The 16,421-nt window shown below is 31.8% G+C and overlaps 1 protein-coding gene across 2 annotated transcripts; it reads left to right on the top strand.

Moving 5' to 3' along the window:
• Positions 1 to 11,288: 11,288 nt before the first annotated feature.
• LOC123924591 (CBS domain-containing protein CBSX3, mitochondrial-like) lies at positions 11,289 to 14,342 on the top strand. Of its 2 annotated transcripts, none has more exons than XM_045977537.1 (6): positions 11,289 to 11,424; positions 12,344 to 12,611; positions 12,705 to 12,786; positions 13,273 to 13,346; positions 13,585 to 13,645; positions 13,954 to 14,342. In XM_045977537.1, the coding sequence occupies exons 2-6, from the start codon at positions 12,354 to 12,356 to the stop codon at positions 14,094 to 14,096; spliced, it is 618 nt and encodes a 205-aa protein (XP_045833493.1). In that variant the 5' UTR covers positions 11,289 to 11,424; positions 12,344 to 12,353; the 3' UTR covers positions 14,097 to 14,342. The 2 variants fall into 2 exon arrangements, with proteins under 2 accessions (XP_045833493.1, XP_045833494.1); XM_045977538.1 differs by having other exon boundaries at positions 11,292 to 11,431; positions 12,345 to 12,611.
• Positions 14,343 to 16,421: the final 2,079 nt, after the last annotated feature.

Here is a 16,421-nt window from a genome sequence, read left to right as displayed (position 1 = left end):
AGAGAGAGAGAGTTAAGAAATTCAAATTTTGGAAAAGATTCAATTTTTGAGTTTGAGATCCGTTAGAGGGTCAGGTCATGTATGTCTGACCAAGTTGGGCCCACTAAGTCACTACCTACCTTTTATTCCATTAACTTTCTTTAAATATACTCATCCGGTTTTTTTATAAGGAACACTCTGAAGAAAAAAAATTGGTTATTTTTATAAGAAAATTTGACCAATTTTCAAATGTTTTAAATTTCATTTCACTTATACTCTTATTTATTATGAGAGAGAATATTAAAAGTAAGCAAGTTAGTTAAATTAATTAAGAGTAATTAAATAAGAGTATACATAGAATATATTTAAATTTTTAAGAATATTAAATGAAAATAATCATGTAAAATGTGTTTTTCTGATATGTGTAATTTTTTCAAAATATTTCTTATAAAAAGAGCGGAGAGTATTTTCAAATAGTACTACTATATAATAATAAATTATACCGTAATTAGTATTATTGTATGTGGAAAACAATTTGGATCTTTAGATTTTGTGTTTGTCCTTTTTATTTTGGCTAGATTCAAATTTGTACAACGGCTAAATTGGATTGATTGGGTCAACAAAAAGTTAATTGAAAAGTTAGAAGCATTTTTTTGAGGTTAGAAAGATAAGCAACGGCTATATGCGTTTAAAAGATTGGATTGTTGTTAGTTTTTCAAGAGAATTTGTCATTCAACAAGAATATTGACTTACTTGTATGGAAAGAATTTACCGGCGTGTTACATGGATTTTTAGTTAGGCAATAATAAAATTGTGGTAGAAACTCCCATTGAGTGTTTTTTTTTTGTACAGAGTTTTGTTTTAGAGATAGTCTTTTTTTAATGAATTTCAGAGATGCAAACATTTAGGCATATCCCTTGTAAAAAAAAAATTTAGGCACATCCATTAATCCTACTTTAATCCTTTTTTCTTTAATTTTTTTTAAGTTCATGTGTGTCTAACCATTCTTTTCTTTTTTTTATTAACAAGAGGGCTTATGCCCATGTGTGTCTAAACCATTCTCTTTGTCAATAATATAGGTTTTACTAAACTCTCAATTGATCTTATTGAGTATGTATTCAAAGTCTAGGTGTGTAAAGTTTAGATTTTACAATGGCGTAATTGATATATATATATATATATAGAGGTGCGTTTGATTTGCTAAAAAATAGGGGACTGGACAGTACAACTTTTGTTGTACCCTGTTTGATTTGAAATTGATTATGGAACCGGATAAATTAGGTAGCAAAGGACAAGACAAAAACAAGATTTTTTGTCCTTCACTGAACCACGGGACAATTTTTTGTCCACAGTACAACTATAAAAAATACGAAAATACCCATTTTATTTTCGAATATAAAAATATTATTGTCCTATATCTCTCCGGTACAGTTTTGTCCTGTATTATCTTGTTCTGTACTGTACTATATACTAACTCTTATTACTATTATAAGTAAGAAAACTAGTTATTCTGGTCTTTTTTTTTTACTAGGTGCTTTCTTTAGTCTTAAATCTTAGAGAAAATTTATTTTTTAGATTTATTAAGAATCTAATGTATCTAGTCCATATTATAGATTAAATATATTAAAGGTTTAATTAGTTAAATGGTCCCTTAAAGACATTTTAGGTTTCACAATGGTCCCTTAAAGAAAAAAAGGTTCGAATTGGTCCCTTAAAGACATCTCCGTTAATAAAATTGGTCCCTTCCGTTAACTTTTTTAACACCAAAAGTTATTTGACTTAATGAGAACCATTGGATATTTTTGCCTAAATGAGAACCATTGGATTTTGTAGATCTATGTATCTAATGATAAATCATCAACACCTATTTTTTTCCCTTTTCTTCATCATCTTCACTTATTTGTTCTTGATGTTCTTCATGAACATCTCATCAAAAAAATTCAGATCTCCAAACAAATCCAAGAAACACACCTCAATCCAAAAAAAAATAAATTAAAAAACATACAAATTATGAGTAATCTGCATCATATGCCCTTTGTATTATTTTCGAACTCTTTAATTTAATTTGGTATATTAAGAGTAATTTGAGTTAGGTTCCATTTTTGGTTTTCAAGCTGGGTTTTATTTTGATTACATATGAAGCTCATGGGATTCATTAAAAGAAAGAAGGGTTAGAAAACAGAGAACCCAAGGGCTGAGGTTCTTGTTGCCGGCGTCGTTTACGGTCAAAATATCTGTGGCTAAAACAATGGTGTTTGCTCTAGATCTGGACCCAAAAAACAAAGAAAGAAAAATCTTGTTTATCTGGTTCATAGGTAAGAAGAGTTTAATAAAATTAGATCTTGAAAGCTAAAGGAATGAGTTTGAGAGGATGAACTTTTTTCTGGGTTTTTTTTTTTTTGGGATTTGTATCATGAAGATAATGAAGAACGTCAAGAACAAATGAATGAAAAAGATGAAGAAAATGAAAACAAAATTAGGTGTTGATGTTTCATAATTGAGTACAATAGACCTATAAGATTCAATGGTTTTTATTTAGACAAAAATATCAGACGGTTAAAATTAAAAACTTAATGAGGTCTATGGTGGACCATTACAATGTTGGTCCACCTTATAATTTTGGGGTTAAAAATTAACGGAAGGGATCAATTTGATTAACAGAGATGTCTTTAAGGGATCAATCCGAACCTTTTTTTCTTTAAGGGACCATTATGAAACCTAAAATGTCTTTAAGGGACCATTTAACTAATTAAGCCTATATTAAATTTTCAATGAATCTAAAAATTAATATATCTGATCTATAATATAAGTTAGATATATCAGTTTTTCAAACCTAAAAAGTATTTTTTTTTTTTTTTATAATAATAACGGGAGAAAGTAATTATGTGAGTCTCTAGAATGAGCTCTAAGTTTAACCACCTTAACTACTATTTATTGCGATCAAATTAAGGGATGCTATACTCGAGTATTTGGCCAATAGGACTCTAGTGACATGCGTTGAGCTATTGGTCAAATTTTATGACAGTCACAACTTCAAATTTTTCCGGAAAAATTATCAAATATTAAATTGATGTGAAAATTCATATTTCAATTTTTATGACAACTAAAATTAAATAAATAATTAAACTAAAATATACTCCCTCCGGTCCTATATATAAGAAACACTTTGAAAATTTTTTTTTGTCCTTTTTATAAGAAACACTCTTTAAATTTATTATTTATTAGATAGATAATTTCTTATATACCCTTATTAAATTGTGAAAAATGCAACATATTCCAACGTTATGCATTAATTACACAAACACATTCTCAAGGTTAATTTTGGAATAACACATAACATTTTAGAAATTTTAATAAAAAAATAAGCCTCCTTGGTATGTGTGTTTTTCTCAATGTGTTCCTTATATATAGGACCGGAGGGAGTACTATGTAATTATATATAATATAAGTCTAGCTTAATGCATGGAGAGGCCACAAGCCCACAACTCATACTCTCCCTCCTTAGATATTTGATTTAAGTAGTTATTATTATTTTAATGGTGATTGTTTATAAAGAATCAGACCCTAAATATCTATATTTTTTCAAAAATTTTAATACATTGAATAAAATGAAAGTTACTTTTTGCATGAGGTTCATTCGTTAAAATATTATTTGTAGTGAAGATGGAATTGTTAGCTAAGGTCTGTTGTACAAAGCACGTTATTTAACTTGAGGAATTATTCTTATACACGTGCCCAAATATAATTTTTTTGTCACACTTACAAAATTTGAATTTTTATTTTATTATTTTAATTATTTCATAAATAACAAAAAATTATGTGAGTGTGACTATATGGTCACGTGATCTTTCACTAACTTTAGTTCATCTACTATGTCACATGTCTTTTGTGCAATAGAAACTCTTACTTAGATACGTATCCAACACTTGGCATTTAGGCGCAATGGTGATAAACTACAAGAACCAAACCAACTTGTTATTGAACTAACAATAATGATGCTCATGAACACACATTGTTTGTAAAGAAAGAATCAGATGGGAGAATCATTATTGTGAGCTTGTATGTAGATGATCTCATCTTTACAGGCAATGATCAAACCCTATTTGATAAATTCAAAGCATCAATGGAAAGAAACTTTGCTATGACTGACTTGGGAAAGATGAGGTACTTCCTTGGGATTGAAGTAAAACAGACAAAAGAAGGTATCTTCATGTTTCAGCAGAAATATGCTTGTGAAATTCTGAAAAGGTTCAATATGGAAAATTGCAATAGTGTATGCAACCCTATTGTGCCTGGAAACAAATTGAAGAAGGATGAAGATGGAATAGCTTGTGATTCAACCAGCTATAAACAAATGGTAGGTTGTCTGATGTATCTGCTTGCCACTAGACCTGATTTAGCATTTTCAGTATGTTTGGTAGCTAGATTTATGGAGAGGCCTACATAAATACATGTTGCTGCAGTGAAAAGAATACTTAGGTATGTGAAAGGGACTGTGAGCTATGGACTGTGGTTTGAAAAGGGAAAGGATGATGAGCTGGTTGGGTGGTCAGATTCAGATTATGTTGGAGACCTTGATGATAGAAAGAGTACATCAGGGTATGTGTTCATGATTGGTTCAAAAGCTGTGTCCTGGTCCTCCAAAAAATAGCCAATTGTGATCCTATCAACAACTGAAGTTGAATTCATAGCAGCAGCCAACTGTGCTTGTCAGGCCATTTGGTTGAGTAGAATACTTGATCACATCAGCAGCAGGAAAAAGGATTGCATTACCTTGTATTGTGACAATAGCTCCACAATCAAATTGTCAAAGAATCCAGTGATGCATGGAAGGAGTAAACATATTGATGTTAGGTTTCATTTTCTCAGAGATTTGACCAAAGATGGAAAGATACAGCTGCTACATTGCTCATCCTTTGAGCAAACTGCAGATATTATGACCAAAGCCTTATCCCTTGAGAGTTTTTGCAAGTTCAGAGATATGCTTGGATTGTGTAAGTTTGAAGACATAAACTGAAGCCTTAACATGGTTCAGTTTAGGAGAGGCAATGTTAGATATGTGTTGATCATATGTAAAGTAGTTAGTTGCAAGGCTCATGAGCAAGCTTGCCAAGCCTGTGAGCAGGCCTGCTAAGACACGCGCGCACCAGCGGTAGCTTAAGGCCCAAGTTAACCGTTTAGTGTTTGTTAAGTTTGTTGTAACTAACTTGTATCTTGTACATTGGCTATATAAGGCCTTGCTATGATCAATGAAAGACTAGAGGTTCCATTTGCCTTATCATTAGATATGTCTCTGGAATGGTGAAGTCTTTCTCTATTATTTTTTATTATTAAAAATGTTATATGAACACCGAATGGAGACACCTAAATTCAATTAGTTTTTACATTGTTAACACGGTTAATGCTACAAGTGGTCCACCGTGGACAAGTGATCTATCGAATATTTATTTTACGAAATTCACTGTTGAATTGAAAGTTTATATCGTATAGATCATCTATAAAGTTTTTAAAATTTTTTGAAAACCATTTGATATGTTATTGAGACTCATCAAGATTCACGTTATTTAATAAACTGTTAATCTTGATGTGTCTCAATAACATATCAAATAATTTTCAATTTTTCTAAATTTTTCTATAGATAATCTATATGATATAAACATTCAATCCAACGGTGGATTTTGTAAAATTCGTATTCGTTATAATGTTATTCATGACTGGTCCATCATAGACCACGTCGTCCATATTAGAATTTACCTTGTTAATGCACTTCATAAACATGGTTAATACCGGCAAAAAAAAATAAAATAAATAAACTGTGGTTAATGAAGTGTTAGATTTTTCTTTTTGACAAATGAAGTGTTAGATTTAATAAATATAAATATAACATGTTTCACAATTTATATATTAATCATCTATTAAACTTCATTAACTAACCAAGATTTTGAGGTATTAAAATCTACATGTAGTTGAAACATATGCAAATGTGATTAATAATGACGTATCAATTCATGGATAATAAAGTTTGCCAAAATTACATTTATGGTTGAAAAAAAAACTTAATTACATGTACCTAATAAAGATGCATAAAAAAAAAGGTAACTAATAAAGAGGATTGAGTCTATCCTCGATATAACAATAAGTATACCGATTTTATAAAAAAAATAAAATATTGAATCCACAAAGACTTGACAATAGTTTATCCGTTCAGAACTTTATAATTATCTTTAAGCTTATAAGAAGAAAATTATTTGTTTTGCATAAACAAGTGACGATTATGAAAATATCAGATTAAAGATTTGTGATGGGATTAAATATCATTATCTAATCACTTAATATATATATATCTATGTGATATATTTACTCCTATCACTCATCATACGTTTCCGTATCTGACAAACGACAAGAATTACAGTATACCAATTAACCTCTGATGCCTCGCTCGATTCATTAATATAATGGCTTTAGAATCTGATAGTGTTGTGACTATGAAGTTAACCCTATGTATAACAATTAATTTTTATAGATAAATTTATTTCATTCAATTTAATAGAAAGTCATTTCTCAAGCACGGGAGTACTTCATAAACATATAAAAACATACTTTATATTTATATATAACCAGCTAGATCACATATTTACATTAAAATCATAGATAACTGATCTAATCCCAACACAAAAGAGGGTTTAACTACTCATAGCTATGAGATTAACTAACAAATGATACGAAAAGATAAGAGATTGCATCAATAACTTGAAAGCAAGCTCCAAAGCTCTCCAATGGTGGAAAAGAACTCCTTTTGGCCTTACCCACTTTTATATGTTGCTCTCTAATGATATCATACTCTATACTCCGAGTTTGAACTCTATTAATAGTAGGATTGAAAACATTTCCTTGATGGTTAGCATTTGGTCGTCGGGCAACTAAGCTTTCTTCAGTGGAAGGAAAAGCCAGCTCATCGATATTTTCCCTTTTACTGCCCTTGGTCATTGGGCGGCAACTACTAATTTCCAAATTTTGACTTTCTGACATTGGTCACTTGATGGTCGCTGGAGTGAAGCCTGAGCGAACAAAACTGAGACTTTCTAGTTGCGGTCGCTCCATGGTCACTTCAGCGAAGATTGAGCAAGCATAGCTGGGACTTTTTGGTTGCTGTCGCTCAATGGTCGCTTGAGAAAGGAATTGGCAAGCAAGAACTGGGACATTCTGATTTTTGGTTGCTCTTGCTCTCTAGGCGACTGAACATGATCAGATTTTCATTTTGTTTTTTATCCAAATCCATAAAACTCTTATTTTCTTACAAAAAATTGTTGGAATTAGGTAGAAATGCTTAAAAATGTTCGTTTTACTATTTATAACAAATATTTATAAATAATTGCATTATTGAATTACTTGCAAAGTAAGTTAATAAATGCTTGAATTATGCATGTAAAATTACAACTTTCTAGCACTTATCAATTCTCCCCAAACTAAAACTTTGTTTGTCCTCAAACAAAAGTCCTCAAATATTAAAATTTGTAATCAAGCCTCGATGATAAAGTTAATCACAAATAGATTGTTAAACATAAGCATGATTTTCAACATTTCAAATGAACAATTATAAATCAAGATTTGAATCATATTCTTCTCACATGTGTTTCACTCAAGGGTAAGTGTTTATCTCAATCTAAACAATATGATCGCATCAAATCAATTCAAACATACATCTAAACAATATCACTCAACATGTTATCAATCATGGATCACTAAGATCTTTGTTAAGCTTTAATGGGACTTGATTACAAGAAATCATTATTTTTCTTTGGATTCAAAATGTCTTAAAAGATAAGAGAGCATTTGAGTGTATTTAATGATATTCACTCTCTTTTTGTTTCCCCATTTTCCACTTCTAGTGATTCTTTTTGTATGGTACTAGTATACTGTTTTTCTTTTTCTTTTGCAATTTCATTGATTGCTTTTGATAGTGCCATTTTACAAAAAAAAAAAAAATCTCTTTTTCAATCACCATTTTCAACTACTTCCTTTTAATAATTTATTTTTATCCAAATAATTTGTTTCTTCCCAACTTATTTTCAACCTTATTTAAAATCTAATGCTCAATATGCTAACATCAAGACATTGTTTTTCATTATAAAGGTCAAGGTTCTAAAGAAAGAGAAAAAAAATTCAAATTTTTGGCTTAAGGGGTGGCAAAGAATCACACAACCTAACAAGGTAGGTTATATTTTGCTTAGTAGTTGCACTCAATGATGAAAAGCATATTTCTATGATATCCAACACATCAAACAATAGGAATATTCAATTAAAATCAATTGAGCAAAACACAATTGCCGAAATGAATTTTTGGGACATTCTGATTTTTTATCACTCTTTGCTCGCTGAAAGACTGAATTTGATTAGATTTTCATGTTCTCTTTTATCCAAATCCATAGAACTTCTATTTTCCTACAAAAATATGGTTGGGATTATGTAGAAATGATTAAAAATGGTTGTTTTACTATTTTAAATCAATATTTACAAATAGTTGGATTTTTTCATCGAATTACTTACACATATTTACAAGTTACTTGCAAAACATTTAAAATTAAAATTACTACTTTATAGCACTTATCGGTAACGATTTAGTCATTTTTTCCCATTTGGTTTTAGTTATTTTTTCATGTTTGAATATGAACTCCAAACTTCAAATTTATGATTTTCTTTCTTTTGTGCATTCTCAATTATAAATACATGTTATGCCTTCAAAAAAATAATAGATTTGAAGCTTAAAAAATCATATGTGAAGGGATAAAAATGAGGTGAAAATAAAGATAAAAAACTAAATCGTTACTTAAAATTAAGCTAAAAGACTATAAGAGTAATTTTATCATAAAATTTAGGAGATAATTAACTAGTTATCCATTTTTGTTTTTGGTAAACCAAAGGTATCATCCGCGCGCAACTACAGAGACTAATCTCCTTGAGGTAACCGAGATTCATTTAAGGGGTTGACTTCTCCCAACAAATGCTTCTCCATACGCACCGAACAGAGATCGAACCCAGGACCAAATGGTTACTAGTTATCCAATTTTGTTATACTCGTCAATTAACCACTCATTGAAATGTATTTATCTTGTGTGGACCTATGTTAACCATATAAAAAATTGTCTTATGTTTCTCGGGTTATATTTTTTACTAAAAAAAATCTATTCATTTAATTTGGTAGAATACATAAAAAATAACACAAAGTCGATCGTATTAAAACTGAAAAAGATGAATACATGAACAAACCACATCATTAAAGTTAATAACATAAATTGAAAAAGTCTTATGTTTTAGGATATGTAATGACGCAAATTCATCATTGGTTGAATATGTAATGAATCAAAGTTGACATGTCATTTTGAACTAAACGAACGCAACAACAAGATGGAAAAACCAAACAACGTTGCACCAAAATAACTAAGAAAACAACGCCGAGTAAACCACTTATTTAGATAAAAGGAGAGAGAGAGAGAGAGAGAGAGAGAGAGAGAGAGAGAGAGAGAGAGAGAGAGAGAGAGTAGATAGGTTATTCCGAACCAAAAGTTGGCCCAAAACTATCCATCTCCAACGGATGATGAAGAAAATAAATAGGAAGTGAGATTAGGTAAAAAAAATTCTCTTTATAACAAGAATCGACTATGTGTCTTAGACTATTGTTTAAATGACATTGTTGTTTTTTATTTGTTTGAATTGAACTTCGTAAAAAAATAATTAAAATTGAAAGACTAAAATACACATATTACAAAAATTTATAACAAGTCGTGTATTATCTTTTCATTTTAGTTTTTAAACGACATAAACATACTAAAAAAAACATATGAAAATTCATAGAATTAATCTTTAACATCTTAATAATAGAGAGTAAGTTGACAATTTTTATATACTCCTATGTTAGAGACTAAATTAAAAATCGATTGATACTTTATAAAGTAAATTGATAGTTAAACTTAATTTTTTTTTCCCGCAATTTTCCCTCTTGTTATTTTTTTCTCAATTGCTAATAAAATGAGAGTTGCAAAGATGATTTGATCGCCGGAGTGGATGAGTTAGAAAATGAAATGGTAAAGAAGTCAAATCAAATGTTCAATTTTCATTCATACTAAGAATGGCGTGGAGTAATGTCTGGGCAACAACTTGCTACTATCTATGGATTTGGAGGAATAAATTAAAATATGACCCCTTGTTTGTTTGTGAGACCTATCAATCTTTCTAAGTGTATCAAGCAGCACTTGGCAGACTATGTGGTAGCAAAATATGGAAATATGATAGCAAAAAGTGGAACACATTTGACAATTGAGGTTAAGTGGTACCCACCGGATGCTAGTTGGAGTATTGAGAGATCAAGCATGTACATGGATCGTGGGATTTGCGAAACATGTAGGAAAGCTTTGGGGTGTCTATGAAGGTTTGAAATTAGCTCCAAGTAGAGGTTTTCAAAGGTTGGAACTACGTATAGACTCTATGGTGGTGGTGCAAAGTATTCAGGGTGAAAAGGTAGGTAGTGTTGTAGGTATGCGTCTCCTTCACCGCATTCAATGACTGATGAATGATGATTGACAGGTTAAAGTCAATCATGTTTACCCGGAAGCTAATAAAGGTGCATATGTTTTGGCCACTATGGGGTGTTCATTGAAAGAGACTAGAATTTTAGAAGAACCGTCGTTTGATCTTGAGCAATTGTGCTTAGCTGATGTATTGGAAGTATTTACTTCTTGTGTTATTTCCTTGTAATTTGATTTTGGCTTAGGCCCTTTCTATTGAAAAAAAAAAAAAAACTAACATTACTTATTAGTAACACTAACATTGACTATTTAAAAAAATTGTAAATAGTGTCATGCTAACAACATACAAGATATAAGATAAGGCCATAAAGAAAGATGAAGATTCCCTAGTATTTTATAAAAGTTAACCATAATATATATAGAGATAGGACCAACAAATAATAAATAACATAACCAACAATAAATTTGTCCAAATGATAAAGATTATGGTCTTCTTCAACATATGGTCAGATGTTCAATTTCTGACTCATACATATGAAGAAAATTCGATCGGAATGAGAGAATCCATCTTATGTGCCCCACAAGTTTTTCGGTGAAAATTAATCATCACTAATGATGGTAAAAACTTCGTACTAATATCGTGATAAAAAAATAAATTAAAATAATGAAACTTTCATTATCAATCACTTACCTACTTACAAGTTGCAATAATAAACCAAAAATATATAATAGTTTTGGATAATGTCATGATCCAAAATCACTCAAGAAAAGGCCCACTTTCACATATTTTTGTAAGATTTTAGGAACAAGTCAAGTGCTATGTCATGATCTAAACAAAAGGCCTCACTCACCACCTCAACCATTCTATTCTACCTTCAAGCCACTCTCTCTTTCTCTCTCCCATTCATCACACTCTCTCTCTCTCTCTGGTACTCATTCTCTCTTTATCTCTTCATTTTCTAAAACTATGATCTTGGTTTTGCATTCACCATTTATGTTTTCATATGATCTGTGCATACCTTTTCTTGAATTTCAATGGTGTTTGTTATTTTGAGGTCATCTTGAAATTGAATGGTTGATAAATGAAAGATCAAAGATCTGAATAATTTTTTAGCTCTGACCCAGAAAAATCTGAGAGCTGAATCAGTTGATATGTACTTTGAGGTGATAATAATAAAAAGAAATTATATGGGTCTATTTCATACTAGTTTAGATTTAGTTTATAGATGTAAAAATCAGGTCTTGAAATTAAAAGAAGGTTTTTTTATTTTTATTTTCCATTCTTTCATGGATTTAATTTTGAGTTTATTGGTATTGTTTTGATGCTGATGTATGTGTGATTGTGATGTGTGTGGTGAAAGACTAATATGATGGATTTGGTTTCTGGGGACCAGTTTTTTTTAATTTAGGCTAAAATTAATGAAAATAATTAAATAAAAAGGGATATAATTTTGTTCTAATAATTTGGGGATTGATTGGATTCTGGAAATGTTTAGGGTTATTTTGATCTATGTTTTTCTAAATTTGATCTGTTTTTCTTTCTAAATATGAAATCTATGTTTAGGGTTATTTTGATCTTCTTTTGCACTTGGAAATGTTGTCATGGTATTCTTTAATTTATGATGTTATGGTGTTTTTGAGTCATTTCTTGCACAATCTTGTGAATGTTAGTATTTATTTATTTGTTTTGTTTTATCTTTTCTTGTTGATAGTTACACACTGCATGAATTTATTTGTGAAGCACGAAACTCGTCACCTTTTCATTCATGAATATGTGCATAATAGACTTAAGTTAATTAAATTAATGAATTAAAATTCTAAGAGGTACTATTGGATTATTAGACAGCAAAAATGCAAGGAGCATTGCGATCATTTTTGTCAAACGGGAGTGTCATAAAAAATGCTGTTTTGCAACGAGTCCGCGTGGTGAATCCCCTATTGCAGCCAGCTGCCTTTTCACGGTTTGAGTCTGTTACACCTGCTCGTATTGAGGAGCATGGTTTTGAGAGCACCACAATTTCAGACATCTTGCAAGGAAAAGGTAAAGGAGCAGATGGTTCCTGGCTTTGGTGCACCACAGATGACACTGTTTATGATGCTGTGAAATCGGTAATGCATTTTGTTGGAATTGGTTTCTTACAATTAATTTGCAAATGTTATTATGAAATTGATGTAGCTCACGAAAAATGGCATCCTTTGCAGATGACACAAAACAATGTTGGAGCTTTGGTGGTCGTCAAACCTGGGGAGGAGAAGTCGATTGCAGGAATTATAACAGAAAGAGGTAACCAATGTTCATGCACTTATTTTTTGGTCATTTGTTGTCTGATGCGAAGTTTAGTTATATTTCCGAGATATTGACTTACATCAAACTGGATAAATTTGAATGTTTTGTGTGCTGTAAAGAAAAACCGGATAAACAACCTGAGATCCATTAACTGACCAGGCATAATGTGGCGGAGGGAAATTGCATGTTTTTGTCGAATATATTCTTGGATGCAGTCAAATAATATTTGAAAACTGATTAACATTACAAATAATGAAGGCAAGAATGAATCATGTCAAGCTTTGATTGGCTATTCCACCCATGATTTCCGCTTCACACATACCGAACGGTTTCTAGGCTTTATGGAAAACTGACACGTAACTATTCTTGCATTTCGTAGGAAAAGTCAATTGTAACATTTAGCATAGCTCATAATATTATGTTATGCCATTTCTAATTATATTTGTCATTAAGTCATTCATGTGCTTCTTTTTTGTTATCTAGATTACCTGAGGAAGATCATCGTGCAGGGAAGATCATCCAAGTCCACCAAGGTTGGCGATATTATGACTGAAGAGGTACGATGATTGTACTTATTATTGACGGTTGTATAGGGAAATGTCGTTTCCTTTTGGTACCTACATCTTGTGCTCTACTAATTTTAGAGAATTAAACTGTTGCTCTAGTTTGTAGTAGCCCTGCATAATTGGCAGTATTATTCGTGTGTTGGAAAATTTTGTATGCAAAATTCAGCGGTGGCTGATATTGTCATTTTCACCATTCATGATATCTAACCTTGTTACGCGTTGTCTGCAGAACAAACTTATCACAGTGACCCCTGATACCAAAGTTCTAAGAGCAATGCAGCTGATGACTGGTATTTATATGCTCTTTGGTCCTTTGGATATAAATATTAAACACTACCATATAAAGTTTTTTAATTCAAATACACTTTCAATGTAAAGATGTTTTACACTTTCAGTTAATCATTATCGTCAAATCATTAAAAATATATGACTTTAATCATAACTATTCTAAAGTCACTCGTATGATTGGTTTTGATTTGTTGACATTGTAAAACTTTGTACATTCTTAATGCAATTAAATGATATATCATACAAGAAATGTTAAATTGTAGCATGTTTTTCTTATTCTATTCTCCTTTCTACTCCTTTTCTTTCCCAGACAACAGGATCAGACACATTCCTGTCATAAATGACAAGGGAATGCTTGGAATGGTGTCCATTGGAGATGTCGTCCGTGCTGTTGTGGGTGAGCACCGTCAAGAGCTTGATCGCTTGAATGCTTACATACAAGGGGGTTATTAGTCTATTAGATGATGATGATGATGAAAATCCCTTGACGGCACTCAAGCTGACTTGAATTATGTAATAAGCTTGAGTGTTTGTAAATATGTGTTGGTCAGAGAGCCATCTTACCTGTTTTTTTTTCCTGTAATTTCGGATTTCGGTTCTATGGTCATTATTCCATGGAGTAGCATGTTAATAATAACTGCTGGATGCATCTTGTTTCTGTTGCTTAACTAGTAAAGATGCATCAATCTTTAACTTCAACTCTTTGCAGTTGGTCTATTTCATGCTGCAAGTTATATAATTATATATCAAGTAGTTGAAAATTTAGCTTTTGAAAATATTACTATATTGTTATGGAGATTTGGAGATTAATGAGAAACTTGAAAAATTATATGCAGAGAAAAACTATAAGATAAACTATTAAGAAAGATTTGGAGATTAGTGAGTTGGGTAGGGATATGATATATGATGAAATACTATGGCGCTGTTTGATCCAAGTAGCCGACTCCATTTAATGGACAAAATGATGTAAGAAATATCTACAGGTGAACATTGTGAGAAAATCATGACAGGTAAATTTTGATTGTTTTGGAACATAAGTTCACCACAATTGTCATATTGTTAGGTTAGATGCTTTCAGCCGGGATTCAATCTGAAACCTCGCAGTTTGTCTGCGTTTTAGTTGTGTTTTACACTTTGTCTATAAAAGAGAAAATATTTTTAATTTGAGGAATGTGGTTTGAGTTAGCTTGAGGATTATAGTTATACAGTTGCACTTGCATAGACATCATGATATGTTAGGACAGGGATGTGTAGGAGAAAAAATGTGGCATGACAATCTATGAAAAAATGTCAGCAGTTGAAATGGAGCTCTTCTGTTTTTCAGCGGTTGAAACGGAGCTCCACATCTTTAGAGATTGTACGAAAATCAAACCAATTTGGAACCATTTCAAGAAGTCATCAACAAATGGTTTTTTTCTTGTCAATAATTTAAAAGATTGGATGATCTGTGTTAAAACAGTTAATGCAGTAAATCTTTTTCCATGATCCAAAACCTGCAAAACTAGGTTGCTGATGCAAATCAGTGCCGCTGGCTCGGCAGTGTTATATGATGTCATATTAGACTGTGTTTGGTTGTCTCGCGATGAGTTAGTCTTCTCAAATACAATTCATTCATCTCAGCAAATAATCCAACAATCGTGCAGGTCAGTAAATAGAGAGTTTGCAGCTGCCACAGGTACTGCAACTAACAGCATGTTGCATCAAAATATTGTGTGGCAGCTCCCTGTGCTGGTCGAAGGCAATTGTGAGAAGTTTACAAATAGCTAAGGAGAAACTTTGATGCTTGAGTCTGATTCAATATCAGTAGTCAACTTCATCAATAGGGGTACAACTTCAAAGTTAGTCATCAATAGCTATATTCAAGTTAGTCATGTGTTGAGAGAAGATAGCTTAGCTAAGTTTGTACTTTATCTGGATGTTCCTTGTAAAAAATTTATTTCAGTTCCTAATTTTATTTCAAACTGTAGTTATAATTTTTATCCTGAATGCTGAGTTAGAAAATTTCAGGATAGAATAAGAAACTAAGTTACTAATATATCTCTAAAAATTATATTTTAAAATGATATATGTAATTGTTCCATAATGGTAATCTTGTTATTTAAATATGATATATTTAAGTCACTAGGTTTGGTCTAATGATGAAGAGTTTGGATAGTATGCAAGAAGTCATGTGTTCGACTTTATGCCCCATTATAAACAAAAAGAAATTATGACATATTTTATCATGTCATCATGTCATTGTTAAAAATAAAACATGTTACATAATTAAACTTGTTCTGGACTAGACTAATGCTAGTCCACCTAGACCCTCACGAAGTCCACATGGCTTGCCCAACCACCTCCATGTCAGCATGGCACAACCTCTCCACCAAGATAGGGTAAAATTACTACTCTACCCACCATCTAAGGGTGATATCTTGGCAGTCCCTCTTAATGGGCCTTGGCTAGTCCAGCCCACTAAGAGGACCTTTGGCCCAGAGCTGGGGGCTATAAATACTCTCCCTCATGGGAGAGCAAGGTAGAACACTATTCATTATTGCAATTACTCTCTCTCTCTAACTTCTCTCTAGTATCTCTTTGCTCTCTACCCTTACTGACTTAGGCATCGGAGCACCTGCAGGTACAACCCCCCCCTCCGTGGATCATCTGCTCGGATTACTGCCTACCACCTGCTCAACGGACTTCCAGCTGGCCTTCTACCTGTTCTGATCAACAGTTAAGATCAGTGGCGCCGACTGTGGGGACCTGAGTTCTCCCCTTCTTTGTTTCGAGCAAGTA

The sequence above is a fragment of the Trifolium pratense genome, linkage group LG4, assembly GCF_020283565.1.
Source record: "Trifolium pratense cultivar HEN17-A07 linkage group LG4, ARS_RC_1.1, whole genome shotgun sequence".
Lineage (NCBI taxonomy): Eukaryota > Viridiplantae > Streptophyta > Magnoliopsida > Fabales > Fabaceae > Trifolium > Trifolium pratense.
This window is presented reverse-complemented; position numbering and strand designations above follow the sequence as displayed.